The 24,612-nt window shown below is 38.2% G+C and overlaps 1 protein-coding gene across 3 annotated transcripts in view; it reads left to right on the top strand.

Annotated features, from left to right (window-relative positions):
• The window catches only part of Scfd2 (sec1 family domain containing 2), a 446,638-nt gene that overhangs the window by 97,526 nt on the left and 324,500 nt on the right, over positions 1-24,612 (top strand). For all 3 annotated transcript variants that reach the window (XM_003471656.5, XM_023565858.2, XM_013154490.3), the window contains exon 4: positions 23,662-23,837. In XM_003471656.5, the coding sequence (XP_003471704.2) occupies positions 23,662-23,837 (176 nt within the window). The remainder of the gene's footprint in view (positions 1-23,661; positions 23,838-24,612) is intronic.

Raw genomic sequence — 24,612 nt, 5'->3', positions numbered from 1 at the left:
TGTTTTGTCTAGTTGATTTGTCTCTTTGTGAGAATGGTGTGTTTAAGTCCCCTGTTACAATCATATCATTGCTTATTTCATTTTTATTGTTTATTAATATTTGTCATATTATTTTTGTGAAATCTTTGAGTTGTCTAATTGTTATTTCATTTTCCCTTGTTATATTTTATTTTATCTTATTTTGGGAGTGAGAATTGAGCTCATGACCTTGTACTTTCCAGGCAGACACTGTGCTGCTGAGCTATATTCCTATCTTAGTCCTTGTTATTTTAAGAAGTCTTTCCTTTTATGATTGCTAGCCATACTCCTGTCTTCAAGATCTGAAAGTCTATCTTCAGTATTGTTCAAGTGGTTATAAAACTTTTAATGGAATTTTAAATTTCCTATATATCCTCTTTAATCTGTTACATGCATTCTATTTCTTTCCTATGTTGTTCATTGAAGGTTTCTATCATTTTCTTAAGCTCCTATATTTTTTATCTATGTCTTCTCTAGCTATGCTGAGCAATTTCTTAAAGTAGTCATTTCTTTTTTTATCTGAGAATTTCTGATCTAATTTCCTCTGTAGCCTCATGGATTTGTTTCTTTACTTCACTTGCTATCTTTTCAGAAATTTCAGATGTCTGTTTTCCAATGTCTGCTATGTCTCTGTCTCCTATACTTGTTTTTGATGAGCTGGATGTCTGAGATTGCATTTTGCTTTTTTGTGTTTTTCATTTTTATCTCTTAGTTTATTTTTTGGCCTTTTATATCTTGATAGTGTTGCCTGTCTGTCATATGTACCTTAGTCAGTGTTCTACTGTGTGGCTGGTGTGTACTCAGTTGCTGACTAGCATGGTGTAGGGGAGGTGCCAGTCATCTGAATTCCTCCTTCAGGGCTACTTCCATGAGTCCTGGATTCATTTTGAGCTGACTAACCTAGAAATACCGATGTGAACCAAACCTTGTCTCATATTGTTACTGCTGTTTCAGAATTTTCCAGGCAATCAAACCCACCAGTGCATGATGTATGCCCCAGCTTGGACCTGCTGTGTCACTGGCTGTCTTGCAGATCCAACTGGGTTCCTGTGGGTGAAGGGAGGCCTCACTTGTGCTCTCACCTACCCAGCTGAGGTCCGCTAGGTAGAGGGAGGGCTCACCACATTCTAGGTGGCCTGCCAAGGTCCTCTAGGCAGAGGGAGAGCTTACCCAGCCCCCTGAGGTCCTGTGGCTTAGGGAAGGGGTTATTGAGGTTCCCACCTATCCACTGAGGTCTGCTGGGCAGGGAGAGGGGTCTCCAGTGTTCCTGCAGGCCTGCTGGGATTCTCTGCATTGTGTGGGGGCTCACTTGGATTCTTGCCTGCCGGTGGAAGTCTTACAAGTAGGGGGATTTTTATTTTTTTAAGACAGGGTATGACTTCGTGGTTCGGCTGGCCTTGAAGTAACTACATAGCCCCAGCTTGGGCTTGTGGAAATCCTCCTTCATCCTCTATGTGCAGGGATTATAGGCATGCACCACACTGCTCAGCTCAGAAACCTACATGCTTATGATGCATGATTTTTTTTTTTTTGATGATTTGTTGCATTCTCTTTTCCAGAATCTTACTGAGGACTTTTGTGTCTATTTTATTAGATTCTGATTTCTGATTTCTTTTTTGACTTAGGTCTTTGTCTGATTTTTGAATCAAGGTGGTGCTGGTTTCGAAAGTGTGTTTGTAGCTACCTATTCCCTTTTCAATTTTATTAGAGTTGATGAGTATTGGTGTAAGTTTGTCTCTGAGGTTCTTATGGAATTTTGCAGTGAATCCATCAAGCTTCTCTTAGTTGGTATAATTTTTTTTATTGCTGCCTCAAATTTGTTGCCTGTTATTGGATTATTCAGGGATTTTGTATTTCCTCGTTCAATTTTGTTAGCTGGTGGGTACCTAAGAATCTGTCCATTTCTTCTATACTCCTAATTTGCCGGAGTACATGTTTTCATAGTAACTTACAATTTTCTCCATTTAGCATGTTAGTTGTGAATTTATCTTTTTTCATTTCTAATTGTATTGATATGGGTCTTTTTTCTTTTTTTGTTAAGATTGGCTTAGGATTGTCTGGTTTTTTTTTTTTTACTTTTTGAACAATAAGCTCTGTGATTCGTTGATTTTTTTTTGTAGTTTTAAATCACAATTTCATTAAATTTTGTTCTGTTTTAATTTCTTTCCATGTAGGAGGTTTAGAATTAGACTGTTCTTTTATATATAGGACACTGACATGTATTACTATGTTATTCATTTGGATTTGCTTTGTTTTTCTTGTGTGAGTGTTAATAGAGATATGCTTCCCTCTTAAGACTGCTTTTATTGTGACTTCTAAATTTTAATGTGTTCTGGCATTATCATATGATTTTAGGAGTTAATGTTTTCTGATATATATCTATAGATGTATATATATATTGTTTTTTTTTTTTTTTTTTTTTTTTTGTACCATGGAATCAAACTCACTATCTTGCGCTTGCCAGGCAGGCACTTTTGCCACTGAGCTACATTTCTGGCCCTTCCTTGGTTATATATGTTACCCACTGATTATTCAAGACTTTCTTTTAGTGCCCAGGTATTTGTAAAATTTCTTTGGTATTTTTTGTGATTGACTTGTAGTTTTTTTGCTCTGTGACCTCTGGTATGCATGAATAATTTTGATTCTTTTGTAGCTATTTAAACAAGCTTTTGGGCTATCTGTGGCCTGTTTTGGAGAAAGTTCCATGTATTGCTAAGAAGAATGTATTTTGTTTGGTAGAGTAGAACACGCTGTATATGTCTATTAAGTTTATTTGTTTGAAGATGTATTTGTTATTTATGTTTTGATATTTTGCCTAGTTCATCTGTGTTTTTATGAAAGTACAGTAGTGACATCCCCACTGTGATTGCATTGACATTTATTTGATCTTTTATGTTCATTAATGTTTGTTTTATAAAGTTGGGCACACAGCATTTGGCATATGTATATTTAAAACTTTTATCACTTTTTTTGAGTTGTTCCCCTGACCAATATGTAGTGTCTTTCTTTGCCTCTTCTGATTAGTTTTCATACGAAGTTCACTTTTTTATAAATATGGTAGCTATTGTTTTTTTGCTTTCAGGTTCCTGATGCGTACAATATTGTTTTCTCTCTCTCTCTCTTTTTTTTTGATGGTGAGGAGTATTATATATGTCTACTGTCTGCAGCTTACCATTTAAGTTTGTTTATTGATCCAGTATGCTAAATTGTGTCTTTTGTTAAGTGAGTTCAGGCCATTGAAATTGACAGTTATTATTGAAAGATATTGACTTATTTGTATCTTTGTATTATTTTGTTGTTGTTGATTTATTGATTTTTCCTATTTTTTTAGCTGCTCATCTTGTTGATGTATTTATTATTCCATTAGAATTTTGGTGTTATTGGTTTCACCGTTTCTCTTTCTAGGGTATTCTTGAGAATTTTTTTGGCATGTTGGTATTCATGAACTTTTTAATTTATTCTTTATCATGGGAGATATTTATCTCTCCATCACTTTTGAAAGAGAGTTTTGGAGGCTATATGAGTCTCAGTTGAATGTTTTCTTTTTTTAGGGCTTGAAACACTACATTCCAAGTTCTCCTGGCCTTGAAAGCTTGTGTTGAGAAGTCTGCCATAATCCTTATTGTAATCCTATAAGTGATTTATAGCTTTTCTGTGATAGTTTTTTAAGATTCTGTCTTTGTTGGACTTCTTAGATTTTTAGTATGATGTGTCATGGAGAAATTCTCAGGTCACGTTATTTGGGGTCGTATCTACGTCTCTTATCTGTCTGTTAAATTGTTTCTTCATACTCAGAACTTTTTCAGCCATGGTATCTGTAAGTATACCTTGTATTCCATGCTTTCTGTCTTCTAACTTTTTCTAATTCCAGTTAGTCTTAGGCTAGTCTTCTTTTTGTGACTTCTAGTAGTTATTGGATCAATTTTCCTTGCCTTTTTATTGTTGTTTTCTGTGCGTTTTCTCTGATATTTTCTCTCATTGTCACTTCTGCTGATTTACTCAAGAGAGTTCTTTATCTCAGGTAGTTTTGTTTGGCACTTTTTTATGGATTGTATTTCTTTGGTACACTTGGGGGTCATTTGTGTTTTGAATGGTTTGGGGTAGCCTTTTCTAATTTTTTTTGCCTCTTCTAAAGCGTATGTAATTCTACTTTTTTAAAATCATGTTTGAGTTCACTAAAGATCTTTGCATTTTGTTTGATCATTTCATATAATTAGGTCATTTGGTGTTTAATTTTATCTGCATTGATGTTACTTCCATCTTCTTTGGGGGAGTTTGGAGTTTTGGAGTCATTTTTCACCTTGTTTTCTTGTATGTCTAATAGTGTTTATGTGTGCATTCCTGCTGAGGGTTGAGGTCAAATAGAGTGAAATGACTCTGTTGTTGGTATTAAGATCAGTTTATATTCTGCTTTACAATGAAATGATCTTGGTTTTATTTGTTAAGAGACACTTTTTTATTACTTTAAGCTAGTCAGTTTATCTGGACTAGACCCTGTCACTGTGTTGCAAAAAGAGAATTCCTTTTGGTTGTAATAGTGTTAAAGGATTCAAACAAACATAAGTTGTAAACATTAAACCTTGTTTTAACACTTTCACCCTTTTAACAATGCTCCTTACATTTTGTACTGTACTGCTATTAACAAGTAATCTGTGATGGTGGTGAAAGAAAGAGAAAGGAGAAATGGAAGGAAGGAAGAAAAGAAGGAAAGCAAAGTAATGTCAATAGTTGAAAAATGGCTAGGGAGGATGGACCTTTGTGGTTTATAGCTGGAGAAAATGGCTAATGTTGAAAGGATATTTGTAGTGGTGGAGGAAGGATGCACAAGGAGGCAGTGTAGTTAGAGAGTGTGGGAAACTGAGATGGTGAGATCTGATAGTGTGTTTGTAATTAGTTTTGTTTAGACGCCCTATGCAGAATTTTAGTAACGTTACCTTGCCAGTTCCATGAACAGTACTAGCTAACTTAAAACACTGGTTAATTCTTATTCTCTTTCTCATGTATGCTGCTTCTCCTATATTTTTATCTTATGAAAGTTAACTTGGAAGAGCAACAAATATAAAGAGATAAGATAATGATAAAGAGAAGAAAAATGGAAAAAATGTTTTTAAAAAGAAGGAAGAATGCTAAAAGAAAGCAGAATAAACAACAAATAAAATATATAATAAAGAAAAAAATAAAAATAAAATACTCTAAACAAACAAACAAGCAAATAAACTGATAGAATTTTAGCACAGCTGAAAAGATAGGAAGTATGAAATTAAAAAGGGCCTTTATTTTAAGAATGTGGGGAGACCCCTGACCCTCCGGGGTCTGGCATTGTCTCCGGGGACTGGCATTCTGTCCGGGGGCTGGCATTCTCTCCAGCAGACCCATGGTGTGGGGGCATACATGTAGTTAGGTTTGGGCTGGTGCCTAAGGGGCATTAGTGATGCACAGGTAGCCCACTGGTATTCATTTTGTGCCACAGGTAAATTCCTAGGGGCGAGGAAAGGTGGCCTCAAGATAGAGGCCCTTGGTTCCGCTTCCCAGCTTTACTGGCTACAGTGTCCCAACTGGGGCAAAATCCTTTCATTCCTGTCTTTTGATTATTAGGAAAAAGGGCGAAGACTTTCTTTCTTTTATTGCTTCCTTCTGGAAGGGGACGCTGTACTGGGGTTTAGGAGTGTCGATGGGATGACTGTTGATGCCCATGTAGAAGCTGGTGCCAGGTGTTTTAACCAGGACAACTTTATCACTGGTGAATGCCCGTATGTTAGACTGGAAAAACAAAGAGACAAGGTGTTATGAGGCAGCATGGCACTATCATATTTAAGGACCCAGGTGAGTTAGAGGGAAAGGTGCCTTTGATTTAGATATGTCTTTTATCAGGACCACGTTGAGGTAGAATCATTGCCATGATAAGGTAGAATTCTGAAAAATAAGTGTGGGGTTATGAGAGGTGATTACTCCCCCATCTGAAAGGGTAAAAGTTAAGAGGGTAGGTAGGTAAGACTTGTCTCTGGTATGCATGATGTGGGAGTCTTTAGGAAATACTGTTGAGAGTCCTGCTGTAAAAAGGATAAGAAATTAGGAACCAAATTGGATAACAAAACATGACAGCCTGAGAGTTGTGGCTGTGAGGCCTTGGTGAGGTGGAGATGAGTGGGCAAAAGGATAGTTCAATCCAGGGCTGGGAGGGCATCACTTAGCCTGAGTGATGTGAAACCTGGATGGCAGTCTAGCAACTTTGACCTCTGTTGAGGTTGCGAAGAAGACAGATATGGACCGCTCTAACTTGGTTGTAGTCCTTGGCATGATTTGTTGTAACAGGACGTTAGTAAGTATATCAGCAGTTTCCCTGGTTGTGGGAAAGGCTTTTATGTATCCTGAAAAAGTATAAACAAAGGTGAGAAGATAAAATTTATCTGTCAGTCTTGACCAGGGTTGTGTCTGAGAAATTAGTGAATAGGAAAGGAAGGGGTGATATGTATCCCTGAGGAGAGGTTTTATTAGAGATAACAGGTGTGAGCTATTGAGACCTCAGAGTCTGGGTCAGTCTGCCTAAACACAAGGGAATAAAAATCATTTTTAAAATTTAGGACTGTAAAGTGAGAGGAGGGAGGATTTTTTTAAGATTTAGGACTGTAAAGTGACTGGTTGAGAGAGGGTTTGGCACCACTGGGTGGATTGGGAAGAAGCAGTCTGGAACCTGCATGAAAATAGGCCCTGTTGTAAATGGCATAGGTTGGTCATCAACACCCCCTATAGAGACTGAGGACTTAATATGGTGGTCTGAAAACTCGGGAAGAACCCTATACATGGCCTCTATGTCCACAAGTATAGAGAATGTCTTACCTGAGACCTCTAGTTGGACTTTGGACTCTGACAAGGACACCTTAAAGGGGGCTGTGGGCCCTGAGCCCTATCAGTCTTTAGCAGCAAATTTAAGCAGATCTGTCAGCAATGAATCTGGCAGTGTTGGCATTTCCTGTGAGGGCTAAAAGTTAGGATGGCTTACCCACTCTCGGGTGGCTAGGACAGTCCAAAGGAATGCCAGGATGGGGCACTCTCTTGCCCAATGTTGTTCTGCTGCATTCGAGGCATGGTCCATGGGGGAGGGGGGCTCAGGCAGCTCCACCTTATGTTGGTTTACCTGCCTCAGAACTCCAAGTGTTACTGCTAAAAGATATTTTTTTTTAATCTGTGCTGTTGAAAACATGAGAAGCCATACAAGGAAGGTCTATGTGGGGTTTGAGGGCCAACTCTAGCCTTTTGTTTTGGGATCTGGTCTACAGTAGACCATATCTAATTGTATAATTAATTAAGTATGCAGGAGTCAAATACAATCAACAGGGTATTTATGATTTTAGTAATGGCTTCCCATAAGGAGGACAAGGTCCAGGGAATTTTAGGAACTGACATGTCATTTATGTCATATATAAGTATCTCTTTATGTTATCAAAATGTCTAATGCCATCTGATTTTTGGAGGATGGCCTATTTTATTAATTTTTACCTTTTTATTTAGGAGAGAGATCAGCTACGGTGTCATTTAATGTCAGTTGAATATAGTTAATTATGGCTTGGTGGCGGGCTGAGCCAGGGCAGGTAGACAGGCTAGGAGAGGCTGAAGCCTGGCTTATGTCCCTATGTTGGCATGTATCATATAACCTTTTTCTCTGGAAAAGATTTAGTGGTTTCCAGCAAAAGGAATTTATAATTACTTCTTAGTTTCAGTTGTTAAACATCTAGAAGATTGGTAACAGTACAGTATAATATAGGCAGTAAGCCTAACATAGAACATTAAATGGCTATCAACCATGAGCATTTTAGAAGATTGATAACAGTACAGTACAATATAGGCAGTAAGCCTAACATAAAACATTAAATGGCTATTAACCATGAGCATTTTAACATTTGAATGCCAAAGAAATTTGTGAAACATCTTTAAGTGTATGTCAGGAAATGAAAGAAAACATTTGTCATGGCTGGAACAGAAGAAAAAGGCAGCAGAAACTTTATATTTGAAACCATGAATATACCATCAGATCAGTAACAACGAATTGTCTGCGGCTACCTGTTGTGTCTGTCTGGTACTGGCAGTCAGAGCGGCCTTTGCACAGAGCCGAGTTTGTGGCTGGGGACGGGGGCTGGGACTGCTCCTGGGATGTGGGGGTGGAACACGGAGGATGGGCAAGTGCCCAGGGTGGGGGTGGAGCACACAGGGCAGGTGGAGTGACCAGGGTGGGGGCAGCGCATGCAGAGTGGTGGGCGGGGCACACAGGGCGCCACTGCCCAGGAGATGTGCCCATTGCAGGTGGAGCGTCAAAGGCAGGGGGTGTTGTATGCAGAGTGGGCGGGGCGTGTGCGGAGCTGGCGCCCAGAGCAGTTCACCCATATTTTCTCAACACTGTCTGGGTGCACCTCTCCCAGGTGGGAAAGCGGTCCACAGCGTGGGGAGAAGAAGCAGGGAGGAAAGAGGACACTGAGAAAGCTTTGAAAGGCCGTCCTCAGTGTGGGGAGGGAGAGGGATCCTGGAAGAGCACAGGGACAGGACACATTCTTAAAGGCCCAAAGATAAGAGAGTTTTGTAAACTTATTTTCAGTGTGATGAGCTATAAATAGGTATGATTTTGGGGAGGGGATAGGAAGTGGTCCCCAATATAAAATCTGGTGTGGGGCCTGGCACCTCACAGTCAGGTGAGCCAGTGGACCGTGGCCAGGTCAGATCGTCACCTTTACCTCGTAGATGGAATGGTAATTGGTAATTTAGTTCCAAAACTCATGATATTTGGCCGTCACCAAAAATACGAGTGGATTTTCTGTGGATTTCAGTAATGGCTCTGTCCGTGAGAGCTTAAAAGCTCTAAAGAACGTGAGAGCTTCCAGTGTGGGGCCTGGCCCATGGAGAAAGGCTCTGCCTTGGGCTTTCTAATTAAAACCAGTGTGGGGCCTGGCCCAGTGCCGAGTAATCTCCTAAATTTGCTCAGTTTGCTCACCTGTGGTAAATGAATTAGACTGGTGTTGTTTGCAAACCAGCAGCAACAAGTTTAGCAGCTCCAAGTGTTGAGAAGTGAGGAGTTAATCCAGTATGCAGTCAGGTCCTGAATGACAGGGGACTCACCAGCAGTCTCTCTTCTGCCATTCCTGGTCAGGGAACCATCTGATAGAATTTTGGTGCGGCTGAAAGGATAGGAAGTATGAAATTAAAGTGGGCCTTTATTTTAAGAATGTGGGAGAGACCCCCTGACCCTCCGGGGTCTGGCATTGTCTCCGGGGGCTGGCATTTTGTCCAGGGTCTGGCATTCTCTCTGGCAGACATGTGGTGTGGAGGCATACATGTAGCTTAGGTTTGGGGTAGAGCCTAAGGGGCATTAGTGATGCACAGGTAGCCCACCGGTATTCATTTCGCGCCACAGGTAAATTCCTAGGGGCGAGGAAAGGTGGCCTCAAGATAGAGGCCCTTGGTTCCGCCTCTCAGCTTTCCTGGCCCCAATGTCCCAACTGGGGCAAAATCCTTTCATAAACAAACAAAAACCCTTCACACAGTTACAGCAGAAAACCAAAGCATCCATCCAGCTTCCTTTATGTTGCAGTCAGAATCTGGTTGAAGCAGTAAACCTTCCCCTTTATGGTCTACTCAATTCCCTGTGTGGGAACAGGGAGGCCTTTTGATGGAGATGAGTCACTGGGCCCACCTCCTGGCTGTTACCCATGCTTTGGGATGGCTACCTGCAGGCCTTTGTCTCTGTCTTAAGATTTGGCCACCTCAAGTAATTTGGGAAGAAAACATGTAATACAGTTTGCTTTATCAGTTTCCACCAGGGACTGCCTACTCTTGCTTCCTGTACTTCTTGGCAAATCTTGTGGTCATTTCTGTGTTTTCCCTTCACAGGCCTTTTGCCTAGTGCATCATCAGGAACTGTCTCACTGTTATACCCTCCCTTCCCAAGGTCCTCCCTCCGTCACTGTCCTGAGAACTCCACAGTCCAGCTTGCAGAACTTGGCAGAGATCCCTGGCTCAGAAGAGGTCTTTTTTGTCCATTGTGGGACTCTGGGTGGTGGACAGTGGACAAGGTTGCACAATGGTTAGGTATCCTTGGTGTTTGCTAAAACAATAGAGCATCTTCTTTGCTTTAGCTCTGCTGAGCCTCACTTTCCCCCTGTGTCTCCCAGAATTCAGTCTGTAGCTCCACACTAGGAAGTTTGGTGACTCTAGGATAGTGCTCCAGGTTCCTCCACTGGGAAAAGTCAGATTCATTTGCTTGTAAAGGATAGTGGCACTGAGCCAGGTGTCCCATTGTGTCAGATCTCATCTATTTTTATGAGAACAAAGGTTGTACACTTGCACTTGCCTGGCTCTGTTGTGCTCCATTTCTCCCCATCATCTGCTGGAATGCAGTCCCTGCCTGTGAGTTCTGTATTGCCTATAACTCATAATGTTTAGCTACACTCTGCTTAGGAGGAAGCTTCCCTTGATGGCACTGCCTTCATTTATTGTCTCTGACTGGGTTATTCTAAGAGACTTGTCTTCAGTTCATAGATTCTTTTGGTTTACCTGCTATATGAGGCTAGATGCCACAGCACAAGGAACCCAGGACTGGCATAGTGCATCTGTGCTGTGGGGGTGGGGAGGAGTAAAATGATGGCTCTTCTTTCCAGAAAGACAAGAAGCTTTGTTGGCTCAGATTGTGAAGGGCTGCATCCACAGAGACAGGGCTACATAGCTCTTTGACCCAGGGGGTAGGGTGGCATAACTCAGACAAGGTTCTTTCTTAGCACCTGCTCTGGTTGAGCTCTGCTGAACCTCACTTTTCCCATGTGTCTCCCAGGATGCAGTCTGTAGCTCCACACCAGGAAGTTTGGTTGCTCATAGGCCTCTATCCTCATAGGATAGTTTTCCAAGTGCTCTATAGCCCTCTACTGGGGAAAGAGATTCACTTGCCCACTATCTCTTATAACCACCATATCGGTTCTGCTGATCTGGGGCTGTTGGTCTTTGATAGGCTGGGTGTTAGATATACTCAGGTACCAGACATATGCTAGTGGGCCTAGTTTCTGAGTAGCTGGAAGGTAGGATATAGCAATGACTAGCTTAGGGGTTACAGAGCCCCTCTTAATGCAGCTTGTTTCTAGGGGTAGGAATCTGCAATAGCTTGACTAGGCAATGATGTATTGCCATGCGTGCAGATGTTGGGCCAATAATCCAGATTCTTGTGTATGACAAGAAAGGAACTGTCAAGTAGACAGCCTGGAGTAGATAGCAAGGAACTACATTTATTGAAAATCATGGGAAATTGTGCTCAGGACAAGTCTGTGCTACCATAAGATAAGGCACAGACAGAAAAAGGTGCTTGGGTGACAGAAGAGCACCACACACAGGTGAAAGCACACTGAAGTAGTAATAGGAACAAGAAGCAAAAAGCAATATCAGCAAAAAATAAAAAGCAATAGCAACAAAAAACTTAGGCTTTTGAAATTTAAAAGATATATATCTTAGCTTGGTTGAAGATCAGTTTGAATGTTATGATTGACAGGAAAGCTACTGAGTCATCTTAGGGCTATGAGCATGTGTGCTTGTCCCAGAAGTCAATCTGATTTTTAATTATATATATGACATGTAGTACAAATTTATAAACCTATATCAAGATGGGAGTACTGTAAAGGTGAACAGATGGTCAGGTTAGGAGACCCAAAATACATATGTGGTCTTACCTAGAACAGCAGAGATCTTCTGGGTTTTCATTATTTTTGACCCCTCCGAGAATAATGGAAGCAGGAATAACCATAAGGTTCTGTTTTGAATTAAATGAAGGGAAAGGAATGACTCCCTGAGATCCATTGTTTCTAACTGTATTACAGGCGTGGTACCACGATAGCAGAACCTCAGAAATGTAGTGACTATAGGCCGGAACCTTGGTATTTGTTGATCATGCTTACATTGATAAGAGTGACAGCTGGATGTGTTATACAAGTGGCTAGGCAGGCAAGCTTGTAGCAGAGAGAACAAAGCATTAGGTTATGGTTAACAAGTAACATGCTTTGTAGCCAATTCTGGGAAGGAATTTTCTTTGCAGTCATATGGGCCTCAGAGGAGATGTTGTCGCATATCTTAGTTCCATGGTATCACAGCTCATCTGTCTGAGCTGCCATGGCCATTGGTAATACTAGTCCTGACATCACTCACCTGCATTCATGAAGCTGGTACACAGCCTCGACCAGACTCATTAGTTAAACTGAAAGCCAGTTTAGGGAAGTTACCTCTATGGGGCCTGCATTGCTCTCCAGTAAGCATAGTCACTCTTGGTTCTGGGGGAAGGTTATGTGGTGGTTCTCCACACCGTAGGAGTCAGAGTTCTTTTCCATGTCAAAATGAACCCACCAAGTAAATACTCTTCTCTGGCAGTAGTATTGTCCACTCGGATAAGGAGGGGAATCTATCTATGCTCTTCTTTGTTCTGGGATGAGTTTGTAATGTTGAGACATTGTTTAAGTTAGCCTCAGGACTGCTGCATTTCCATAGAAAGTGAAACCATAAATATTTCTGGTGGTTTTATATTTCACTGTTTTGTTTACATTCAGGGAGAGTTGTTTATTTTCTGTTTGTGACCCCAGATCCTATAGCAGATATATTTTATTCCATAGTAGTCTCAAATTAGATCTGGCAGCACATTTCTGAATTTTGGACCTATTGAATTGAATTGATTCATATTATTAAAATTAGTTTCTTCTATTATTACAGTGCTGTGGACCTAAAAAAAAATTGTGAACAAAGAAATCATACTATTTAAATGCCGCCTCAGAAAACCTTCTTCAGTATTTATGATGCTATAAAAATGGACATCAATTCACAGCTGGGCTGTATCCAAGTTGTACTATCCAGATGACTGTGTATACTGCCTGTCAAATCCTCGTGGGAGAAGATATATAAATTTTTTCCTCTTTCCCCTTTAATAATTTGTTTCAGTGACTAATACTTACCATGATCAGGAAATTTTTTCTCATGTCTCATTTAAGTCTCTTCACCTGCACATTAACTATATTTCCTTACATTTTGACATCAGTTGAGAGGAAGCAGGCAAGATAATGCTTTACTCATTGTGTAAACTGGTAATAAAGTCAAATTTCTTAGAGAAAAACAAACATCCATCCATTCTGCATGAGACAGACATTATTTTGTTTCAGGACCAAGAGACTATTTTGAAAGTTTTATTAACACAAGCATGTAGAAATTTTAAATGACAGCATATATAAAATGAAAAGTAAATGTACAATACTTACATTTCCCTGTCCCTGTACTGCTGTTTTGTAAGTAACTTTTATTATGTTAGTGTATTGCCTTCCAAACATTTTCTATGTAATTGGATAAGAAAGTAAATAAATAAACAAACAATGAGAAAAATAGAGTTAAAATACATACTAATAGTAGTATGATTTCCATTTTGATACTTTCTCACACTTAATTAGAGTTTTGTGTACCCAGCATAAAGTACCATGAAGGAAACTTAATTTTACAGTTGTGCTTTATTTTAAACATTCTGTATATTTAAAAATTATTTTAAATTGTGTTAAATCAAGTTTAAAGTGCAAGGAGATATTGGTACAAGCTCAGAGAACAATCAAACAGTGTCAGCTAAACTTAAGTATTGACTTATCTACTGATTCCTCAACCTGAATGTATAGCAAATAAAAATGAGTACTTATGTTCACCAAATGCATGTATTAGAATGTTCATAGCATTGTTATATATAATGGCCCCAAAATGTAAAACATAAATTTGCTTTAATAGTAGAATGGATGGAGAAACTAGTATAGTCATACAGAGTAATAAAACATACTAGCCGAGAAAAATATTAAGATTGTTAGGTAACATTAAATTATTACGTATGTAGGAGTGAAGGAAATTTAGAAACAGAAAATGAACTGTTGTGATAGAGACTGAAGTAATAGTTTACCTTTTAGGGACTGTTTATTGGATAGGAGTCTTTTGGAGTCCTTGATTGTGATAATGATGACATACATAGATACATATATAAAATTATTTGAACTGTGTATTTCTTGAGTCTGGAGTACTTCATGATCTGGGCAGATAGCTCCTTCTGTGGTGCAAGAATTTTTCATGTGTTTCGGATAAATTTTTATTATTTTTTCATTCCATTAACAGTATGCTTCCATTTTTCTTTTACTTCAAGGAATTTTTTTATTAAATAAAAAAAAAAAAAAGACCTGATAGTTTCATTGTATAAAAAAGCCAGAGTTCAAAAGCTACCATAATTACTTGAATGTTCCTATCTAATACGCTTTCATTTCCTGATATATGTGTACAGGTATATTTAGGTCTCCCAGCTGGAAATTTTGTTCATGTTGTATTTCTACATATTAATGTAGGGATTCTTTTCATTTAGATATGGAGTTTCTTTTTGGAGGTGATGACATCGTTCTGAAATTACATAGCACTGATGGCTGTAAAATTATGTTAATATATTATAATTCACTGAATTGTAAACTTTAAGGGTGATTTTATAGTATATGAGTTACATTTAATAAAACTTTTATTTAAAAAAACACTCAGAAAATATCATTGTGAAAATAAAGTATTTGGCCAACAAGAGAATGCAGATTATAAGAGTTTGGCAAAGAAAGAGTGTGAGACTTCCTGAAGTAAAGGAAACTATTTTAAACTGAAAGGCTTACTGAGCAGCAAGTAGAAAGTACTTTTAAAACTGTAAATTAGACACACTCACTGTGATACACCCCGGGTACTAGAGAAGGAAAAGATCCTGAGGTACCCAAGATGGAAAGAAGAAGCTCATCTCCAGAGGAATGGCACTGAGAGGAGCATACAGTTTTCAGGCAAATCCTGAATACCAGAAACAATGAAGCGGTACATGATTTTCAACCAAGAATTCCAGAGCCAGATATACTGTTACTAAACTATGAAGGCGTTCAACAGACCTTTTCTGAGGAAGTTACTTGAGAATATGCAGTCAAACAAGGTGGTAGACCCAGAAAGAAAAACCAAGGACCTAACAAAACAGTGATCCAACTGAGGAAAGCCGTCAAAGGAGTTTCTGGTTGATGGCTATAAATAAAGGCTAAAAGTTCATCTGCCTCAAGGGACAGAAGGCTGACCGAGAGACAGAGGAAAGAAACTCCCAGTCTTTGGATCTCTGAAAAACCAAGTTCGTGTTCTCTAAAACTGAGAGATGAATTCTAGGAACAATGGAGGTTAAGAGTAGGATGAATTTAGTGAAAGGAAGAAGAAAAGTTTCTGTCTAAGAGAGACAGAAGGGGGCCTAGAAACTAGGTTGCTCACCAACCCCAGTTTTTAAGCCTGTTTTTGGAGCCAAGCCAGGAGGTGAGGTGTGTTCAAGGTCCGTCAACTAATAAGATTATAAATATAAGCTTGGGTAACATTGATCCAGTGGGAAGTCACAAGGTAAGTATGAGGTGGGCAAAAGCTCTAGGAAACCAGTAAGACAACAAGAAGTATTAGCTGCTTAGCTAACATTGGTTAAATGGGTATCAGATTGAGAAGAAGTCATATAGAATGTGCACGTGGAGTGAACAAGGACTTTCTTGGAAGGTTTGCTTTTCCAACCCAAGATGATTGATGTCTGTTTAGAATATCAGTCAATGCTCTTCATTTCTAGGGGAAATGAAGATGGATATGGATGTAGTTATTCCTTTTATCCTGAAGCCTGGCTTTTGGTGAATGCACCTCCAGCCACAATTATCTTCTGCACTGACCTGAACATGGTCTAGCCCCATCTGACTGCCTACAATATTTCTACATAACTTCGCTGTTTGTAGTAACAGGGCTTAAGAAGTGTTGTGTATGATGAACTCCAAAAACAAGATAGTGTATTTAAGCTTAAAATTCTTTAAAGCTTTGATTCAGGTAGAATCAGATAGATTCAAATAGATAATGAAAACCAAAAACACTGTAGAACATTCTAAGAGCAAAAAAATAAACATCTTACATTAATGAGGAAATGTTATCATAGCACAAAGTTTGGCTTTGTTGTGAAGCTATATAATTTATAATGTTATAAACATTATTGATTGATTTCTGAATCTAGAATTTAAAAAACACATAATATTAAATTATAGTTGTGGAATAAACTACGAGTGCTATCAATTTTGACAAAGTGAAAATAAAAGTACAGATGCTTTAAAAGATGAAAGGGTCAAAAAAAGAAAAAGGAGAGGCACGCTCTTCCTAGATGTTGAACAGCCTTGTGATACCTTCTGTAGTTGACACTAAAAAAGAAAATTTAAACGTATAATGTTGAAACAGAAAAATAAACCACCGTGGGACCTGCCCTCCTTGGGTTCAACCCTGAGCCCGTCCAATGAGCATGTGTCCTTACTTAGATCGCACCAGTGTCTGTGCCTTGCGGTGCCCCGCTCTTCCCTTTGCAGCCCTGTTGCCTCACTCCTCATACTTAGCCGTGCTACTCTCCCTTTCCTGTACCAGCTGCTTCACTGTTTCTTTTTGCCTGACTCTCTGCCCAGCCAAAGCACACCAGATGTTCAAAGTTGTAAACCTGTCACCTTCAAGTAACTGCCTTTGTTCTGCTCATTCTATCCTGCCATGACACAAGCTCTATATTACAACTCCCTTCACCCAACCTCGGAGCTCAGACTTTGAGGTGGTAAACTCCTCTGTGCCTGCCACCATAACAGAGTTTGGTTTCTCTCCCACTTCTTTGAGTGCTGTTTGGTTTCTTTCATCACTGGTAAATTTGACTTTGCTATAACATGTGTTAAAATCCAAAATTGCTCTAACAATGTAAATTATAAAAATACCCAGCAGGTAAGGAAAAAGATACTGAATGATCGTAAGCAGATATTGTCTACTTATAGACTATGATCTCTTTGTCAGTGTGTGTTCCTACCTCTTTTTCTTGCTTCTTATCATTCTCACAGGATCTCCCGAGAAGTGGACAGTTGTACTCATGTAGTCTCTTGATCCTTTTGTACATTATTTGCAAGACTCCAAAACCATCCTTCATACACACAGTTTTGGACTTCTTATGTCACACTAACATTCCAAGATTTCTCTAATGGGGCTGTCTACCAGTGAATAGTGTAATTTTAGTAGAATTGTCTTCTTGTCTGTTTATTGGTTGTAGTTGATTAAATGCATTCCTAAAAAAATTTGTGTTTTCTAAAGTTACATGCTGGTATCAGGGCTAATGGTGAAAAAAGTTAACAATCAGTGGGAGCCCTTCCAAAAACCTATGCATCTTTGTAATCAGAGCATTGACGAGAGCAATGGAATCTTGATATAAAAATGCTAAAACAGTGAAAAAGACATGCATAAATGTTACAGTAAAAGTAGACTTGATGTGAACAAAAGAGATGAGGGTATCTTTAGAAGCTGGTATTAGAGCAGTCTTGATTGTTTTATTATGGAGGTAAAGGCAATACGCACCAAAGATCAGGATGTATTGAACAGGAAGTACCTCTAAGACAGGGCATATGGCCAGCAGAACATAGAGGAAGAGCTGGAGTGATGGGTACTTCATGGACTAGCAGGTGTTTCTGTGGCTGTGATATTTAACTTGGTTCATTGGCTTTGTGCTCAGCGGCCATTATTTGATAGTACAAAATATTTAAATAGTAGAAAAAATCACAAGTGAACAATAGTCATGTTAACATTATTCCTTTTTGCCAATTGTGTATGAACTAGTAAACCATAGTCTTAGCCAACCATATTATATTTAAATATTTCAATACACTTTGCCTTTATTATGGTAGACGATGACTGAAAAGGAGAAAAATTAAATGCTGATGCTGGTTTCTGGGACTTTATATATTTATAAAATATATGTCTGCTATTCAAATTCCACACACCACATAATCATTCATGTTTGCAGGAATCTGATGAATAAGAAACATGCAATTGTATCATGGTTATTTCTTCTATCAAGAAGTTTTTTAAAGATAGCAAAACATTATTTTAGACAAAGTTTCTGTTGGTAATTGGCCTCTCCTCTTATAATAGCTATAGGATTAAATCAAAGATGGCACTGATAGAATACCCTTTCACAATGCCAGTGAAGAGAGAGAGAGAGAGAATAAGAGAGAGAGAGAGAGAGAGAGAGAGAGAGAGAGAGAGAGAGAGAGAGAGATTTTAAATGGATTTTACTGAGCCACAAAACAGGTTGAGCAAGCTATAATTTGTAGTGTATGGGATAATGAAAATAGGTTTCACAAGACATTTGAATTCAATTGAATCAAAATTTTAAAGGTTGCAGAAAATATTAAAATAAAATGTTTATTCTTTTTTGGTATCCTTTTCCTAAAAAGTTAATTATATTTAAATGGCTTTCTAAAAAGACTTAACTTATGTTTGCCAGGTGTGGTGGCATATGCCCATAATCTCAGCACTCAGGAGACTGAAGCAGGAGAATCTCTGTGATTTTGAGGCTAACCTAGGCTGTGTAGTCAGTTCAAGGCCATCCTGGATTATATAGTGAGACCTTGTCACAAACAAACAAACAAAAAACTTATTTGAATGATGAGTGAAAAAACAGACACACAAGCTTTAATATTGCATGGTTTCTCTGATATGAGGAAGCCAAAATATAAATAAAAAAGCAAAATAAAAGGAAGTAAGGAGACAGATTTTTTGCAAAGAGGAAGGGAATCAAGAGATGGAGAGAAGAGAGAGGAAATAAGGCAGAATGGGATGAAAAAAAGAAATTAAGATGTATTATGTACATGTACCACTTCCCCACAGAGAATGTAAATGTTATATACACATGTACTAATAAAAACCTCACAGATTTTGTGGTTGATAATGCTTTATTTTTTCTTAACTGAATTGAAATATGGTGCCTGTTTTCTTTCTTTAAAATAAAAAAGTCTAATAGCATTTCTTACTTGAAAAGCACTTTTCAAATGTCAAGTTGTCATTTTTAAAAAAATACCATATATTATGCAGTTAATATAAAATAACATGTTTTATGGCACTAAAAATGTGTTGCAAAGCCATTTGGGGTGATATTTTTAAATTACTGTGCAGAACTGCCTGATGAAAAATGTTTTTTTTTTTTTTTTTAAATAAAGAGAGCTATGGGTGACTGTTTTACCCATTAGTTTTTCAGCATTTGTTTCTAGTTGCCTGTTGCTTAATTAATGTGAAGCAAGAAGCTTTATTCACTAATCCCACTACACCATGTTTTAATTTTCAGTTAGTTGATTTCTGTATGATTTTTGGGGTAAGGTTGTAATAAAATTTAAATTTTGAGAATGTCAGAAATCGTATTTATTTTCATGCAATATTTTTTTAACTGAGTCTCAGCATCTTATGGATTTTTAGGAAAGTAAATTCTGCTTTCATGATATCTAATGAAGTGTTACTGGCATATATATGTAAGTACCATATGAAAAGGGCAGCACCTGCTACATTGCAAATGAGGAATGAGTCTATGTTTTGGCAAGGGAGCAAAGAACCAACAAGACCAACCTCCCTCACACGGCTCTTTTTCTTGAGATGCTTACCCTGATCAGCTGACAGTAAGAAACTTTGAAATTTTTAATCTCTTCAAAAAATTAATGAAAATAGAGCCATTGGCAGGGCAATATTTTGGAGTTGGGCAGGGTAAGCCCGGAACCAGAACTACTGTGGCTTCAGTCAGTCACTCCTAGCACAGAGTGGATTGGTGATAATTGCTTGGACTGAGTCTCGCCCCTGTGTGCAATCCAATAGCCAAGTACAGTCTCCCTGAAGCTCCTAACCGGCCTGTCTGCACAGCACAAGCTAACGTGGGGAAGACTCTCAGTGGTCGACCAACTAGCCCCTCCCTCCCTTCTGAGCTTGTACTTCAGTTGTCACCAGCAGACTGGGGAGGGCAGCAATCCCTAGTCAGCATGCTTCAGAGTAATCCTAGCCAATACAGAAAGTGCCGAGGACCCCCACTATCCACTTGTCTGTAAGAAATCAGAAACATGACAAAAGGAAGAAACAAAAGGAAGTCTCCAGCCTCCACCCCAAACAATACTGGCCCAGGAGAGGTAAATACAGAAGAGATGGAGGGCAGAAAAGATGCAATATCAGACATGGCATCAGCCAACATAAATGTGACATTATAGACAAACTCAAAACTGAAATACTAATACAAATAAAGCAAAATATAAGACAATTAGTAAAAGAAATGGTAAGCACTTCTCAAGAAGACACAGATGGAAGAATGGAGGAACACAAAAAAATGGAGAGAAACCTTTGATGAAGAATATAAAAAAATTTAGGATACATGAAACAGATTAAAAGAGATTACCAAGAAATTAAAAACTCCATTGAAAGCTGGCAAAACTGTTTGAAAGAAACTAAAGCTAGACTATCAAACCTTGAAGGCAGGTTTGTAGCATGTGATCATGAAGGGAAAGATCTCTTAAATATAAAAAGGAAACAGGAAGTAGCAATACAAAGGCTAGAAGACATCAAGAGGATCTATAATTTAAGAATAAAAAATGTGAGTGAAGAAGTAGGGATAAACACAAATGAAATAGAAAGGCTATTCACAGAAATAATTAAGGAAAATTTCCCAAGCATAGGAAAAGGAATTAATATTCAGATATATAAGGTGTACAGAACTCCAGCCAGCAACAACCAAAACAGATCTATACCTAGACATATAATAATCAAGATCCCAGAAATTCAACACAAGAACAGACTATTAAAAGCTGTCTCCGAAAAGAAACAGATTGCCCATAAAGGAAAACTCATCAAAATCATGACAGACGTCTCAACCCAAACTATCAAATCAAGAAGAGCATGGAGCACTGCGGCCCTTCCAGGGAGGGAAGCACCAGCAGCTCCTGAGATCTGCAGCCATGTTGGGACTTAAGACACTGGGAAGCCAAGCAAGCATCTCCCCTCCCTGGTAAGTGGCGGCGGTGTGGCAGACTGTGGCCCTTCCATGGGGAGAACCACCAGCAGCTCTTGAGATCCATGCCATGTTGAAACTTCGGACACTGGGAAGCCAAGTACACACCTCCTTTCCCTGGTAAGCGGTGGCAGTGTAGCAGACTGTGGCCCTTCCAGGGGGAGAACCAAGAGCAGCTCCTGAGATCCACGCCATGTTGGAACTTAGGACGCTGTGAAACCAAACAACCAGCTGCCTCCCTGCTAAGCAATAGTGAACCTACTGATGCACGGCCTAGAGTCAAACATCCCACTTCCCCTACCCCTCTTCTCTTGCCCCCCCCATTAGCAAATGGGAACCAGAAATCTGAGTGTCTCCTAGGAGGTTGGCCATAGCAAATAAGGGGGACTTCCTTCTACCATCTCTTTGAAGGCAAATATTTTTATTACTGTTTTGCTCTATTCTGATTAATGGTACTGCTGTATTCAATATTCTGTTTTGATAAGTTCTATAATATTCTGTATTTCATCTCATTTTGATATACGTGATTGAAAGAACAACTATTATAAAGATAGCGAAATATACTGTGATACCTATTACTGTTATCCCAGTAACCTGCTGTGAAGTTCTGTACCAATTTCACTGTATGATCTTAGTTGGCTTTATTCTGTCTTTTTCTGTTGTAATTTACCACTTTCAAAATAAAATTAAAAAAAAAAAAAAGAGCATGGAGTAAAGTATTCCAAGCCCTGAAAGAAAATAACCTTCTGTCCAGATTGATGTACCCTGCAAAACTGTCTCTCAAAGTTAATGGAGAAACAAGATGCTTCCATGACAAAGAAGAATGGTGGGAGTTCATGATCACTAATCCAGCGCTACAAAAAATACTGAAGGGCATTCTAGAGAGAGAGAGAAAAAGACCATAGTTTCAGGAACAGTGGCAGAGGGGGCTCACTGAAGGGGGCAGACAGGGAATGAAGGGGAAAAGTAGACAACCAATGGCAGAAAAATAGCATGGCAGAGATGAGGCCATAATCACTAACATGGATGGCCTCGGTATACTAATAAAAAGAAACACTGGTAGAGTGAATCAGGAGATAGGGTCCATCAAGATGCTCTATATAATAAATATAATTAACCTGAAAGAAGGTTTATGGACTGAAAGTCAAAGAGGAGAAAATAAAGCACTATGTGATAGGGAACCAGAAAAAAGAGGGTAGCTCGCCTTTCAGCTGCAGATGGGTTGGAAAGACATGACACTTTTATACAATGGAGAACTACTCAGCCATAAGGAAGGAAAACCTTGAGGTAAATGGATACAACTTGAGATCATGCTCAGGGATAAAAAGATTCAGAACTACCTAGGTAAATAGCAGGCTGCCTCCCTAATCTAAAAACTAAAGGATTTAGTGTGATACAAAATGTACAATGTACCCTGTGAAAGTGAAAGGGGAGGAATTTTCTAAAAAGGGAAGACAGAGGACCTTGTTAATCTTGTTTCATGATTTGAAACCCATATTGCTTTCATCGTTTTGTTTAGTTTGGTTATATTCTGTCCCAGTTTGTCTACTTGTACTAGACTTGAGGGCATAGACAGCTATTTCAAAGATAGCATGATATACTACAGTAAACATTTTTAAATTCCTATTAACTTAATCTTAAACCTTGTATTGCATTCACTGTCTTGTTTTGACTAATTTTATTTGAATGTTTTATTCCATCACTGTCTTGTCTTGACTGATTTTATTTGAATCTGTTATGTTTGATAGTACCAAGTCTGAGAGTATAGGCAACTACTCTGAAGACAGTAAGATTCACTATGATAGCCATTCTGGTTTGACCATTACCTGCTTTTGAAGACCTATAATGTCTCCAATGTTTTGTTTTTATTGATTTTGTTCTGTACTGCTGTGTTCAGTTGTATTGTGTCTGATAATATAGGTAGTTCTATTGAAGATAACAAGACACATTATGATATCCATTGTAGATCACCTTGTATTGTGTACTGTATATTTTAAATTATGTACTGTGTCCATCCTTTTGTTTTGAGTGACTCATTTTTTTCATTTGATTTTATTCTTTTCAAATTGAAAATTAATGAAAATATAGCAAGATATGTGACATGCTTTTAAATTTTTCATGGCAAGGTCCTTTGAGTTTGTGTGTGTGTGTGTGTGTATATTTCATATAATATCTGCGTTTTGTGAACTGAGTTCTCTTATTCTAAATCTAGAGGATCATTGTAGCATTTATTCTGTGCCGTGCCAAAACCTTTCTTCTTATATCCTGTTTTTCAATGTTTTTCCACTTTACTTTTCTGTACTTTTTTGTTCTATTAAACGGATACTTTTAATCCTCATGAATATTATAAGGCTACTGATATCAGTGATAAAGTTTTAGCTATAGTCATAAAAAATTTCTCCATATAGTTAGAAATTTTAGCTTTTTGCTTGTTGGGTTCCCAGGGTATACCAACTTGAGCTCAACAGTTATATTTTTGTGTGACTTTGACATTTTTTTCAGGGTACTATGGAATTATAAAGTGAATTAGCAATATTACTTTGGTTAGATTCCTTAATATCTGCTGCCTTACTTGCAAAATGAAGATAATACTATCAGCTTTGCTGTTATCACTATGTTGTTGGACTAATGATAGCTTAGGAAAGTTTACAGTCAATGCTATAGTCCTGTGCAGATGACAGTGGTATTATCCATGGTATTCTTTTTATAATTTTTATTCTTCTCAGAAGAGGATACACTCATTAATTATTATGTTTCTCCAGGGAGAGTCACTCCAGGGCAGCTCACATCCTATATTCAGCTCTTCAAGAACAACCTCAAAGCTCTAAGGAATCATTGTGGGATCCTCCAGCTTGGGCTCGCCACAGTTCAAACTTTGAAACACCCACAGACTGCCAAGTGGGACAACTTTCTGGCATTTGAAAGGCTCCTTCTTCAGGTATGTTGCTATGGGATTGACTTCCAGGGAAAAGCTTTGATATTTATTATAGTCTTAGCAATAAATCATATTGTTGAAATGCGACCCATGTTGAATTCTCTAAGTCCTCCCAATTATAATTGCATAGAGACTTTTCCACACCCATTTTAAAATTTTTTTGACAGTTATATCTTTGACTTATTCAATCCTAAGAATGTTTTTTGAGTATTTGACTAACCTTTGGAATCCTCTTTTCAATTTTATGCCACTTGGACCCTTCTTGACATTATCCCTTCTTCTTTTTTAATTTTTCTATAAAATTTTGCTGTTGTTTGTTGTTGTTGTTGTTATTGTTTTATTTTTGCTTTGGTACTGGAAATTAAACTCAGTACCTTGCACTTGCCAGGCAGGTGCAGTGCCACTGAGCTATATCCCTAACCCTGTTACTGCTATTGATATTTCTTCTCATACTAACTAGTCTCTTATCTTTAAAAAATATACAGCATGTTCTATAAAATGGTATTTAGCAAAAGATGTAGGGAGTTCAACTCCATTTGTAGTGTTGGTGCAAAGATCTATGTGGGGAGGGAACTTTTCATTATTAATGAAATATATTCCTGAGAAATTAATATTTTTAAAAATTTTGTATTATAAAATGTAAATTATACAATATTTAAAATACTTTATAAAAATATAAAATATTATAATGTATAAACTTAGGTTTAACATCAAATATTTTTGTACTGTGTATAGACAATGCAATTTACCATTTTTCTGGTTTTTATTCCTTTCATTA

The sequence above is a fragment of the Cavia porcellus genome, unplaced genomic scaffold (genome assembly GCF_034190915.1).
Source record: "Cavia porcellus strain 051 isolate PalLab524CR breed Dunkin Hartley unplaced genomic scaffold, mCavPor4.1 scaffold_30, whole genome shotgun sequence".
NCBI lineage: Eukaryota > Metazoa > Chordata > Mammalia > Rodentia > Caviidae > Cavia > Cavia porcellus.
Note: the sequence above shows the minus strand (reverse complement) of the source record. Positions and strands in the feature narration are given on the sequence as shown.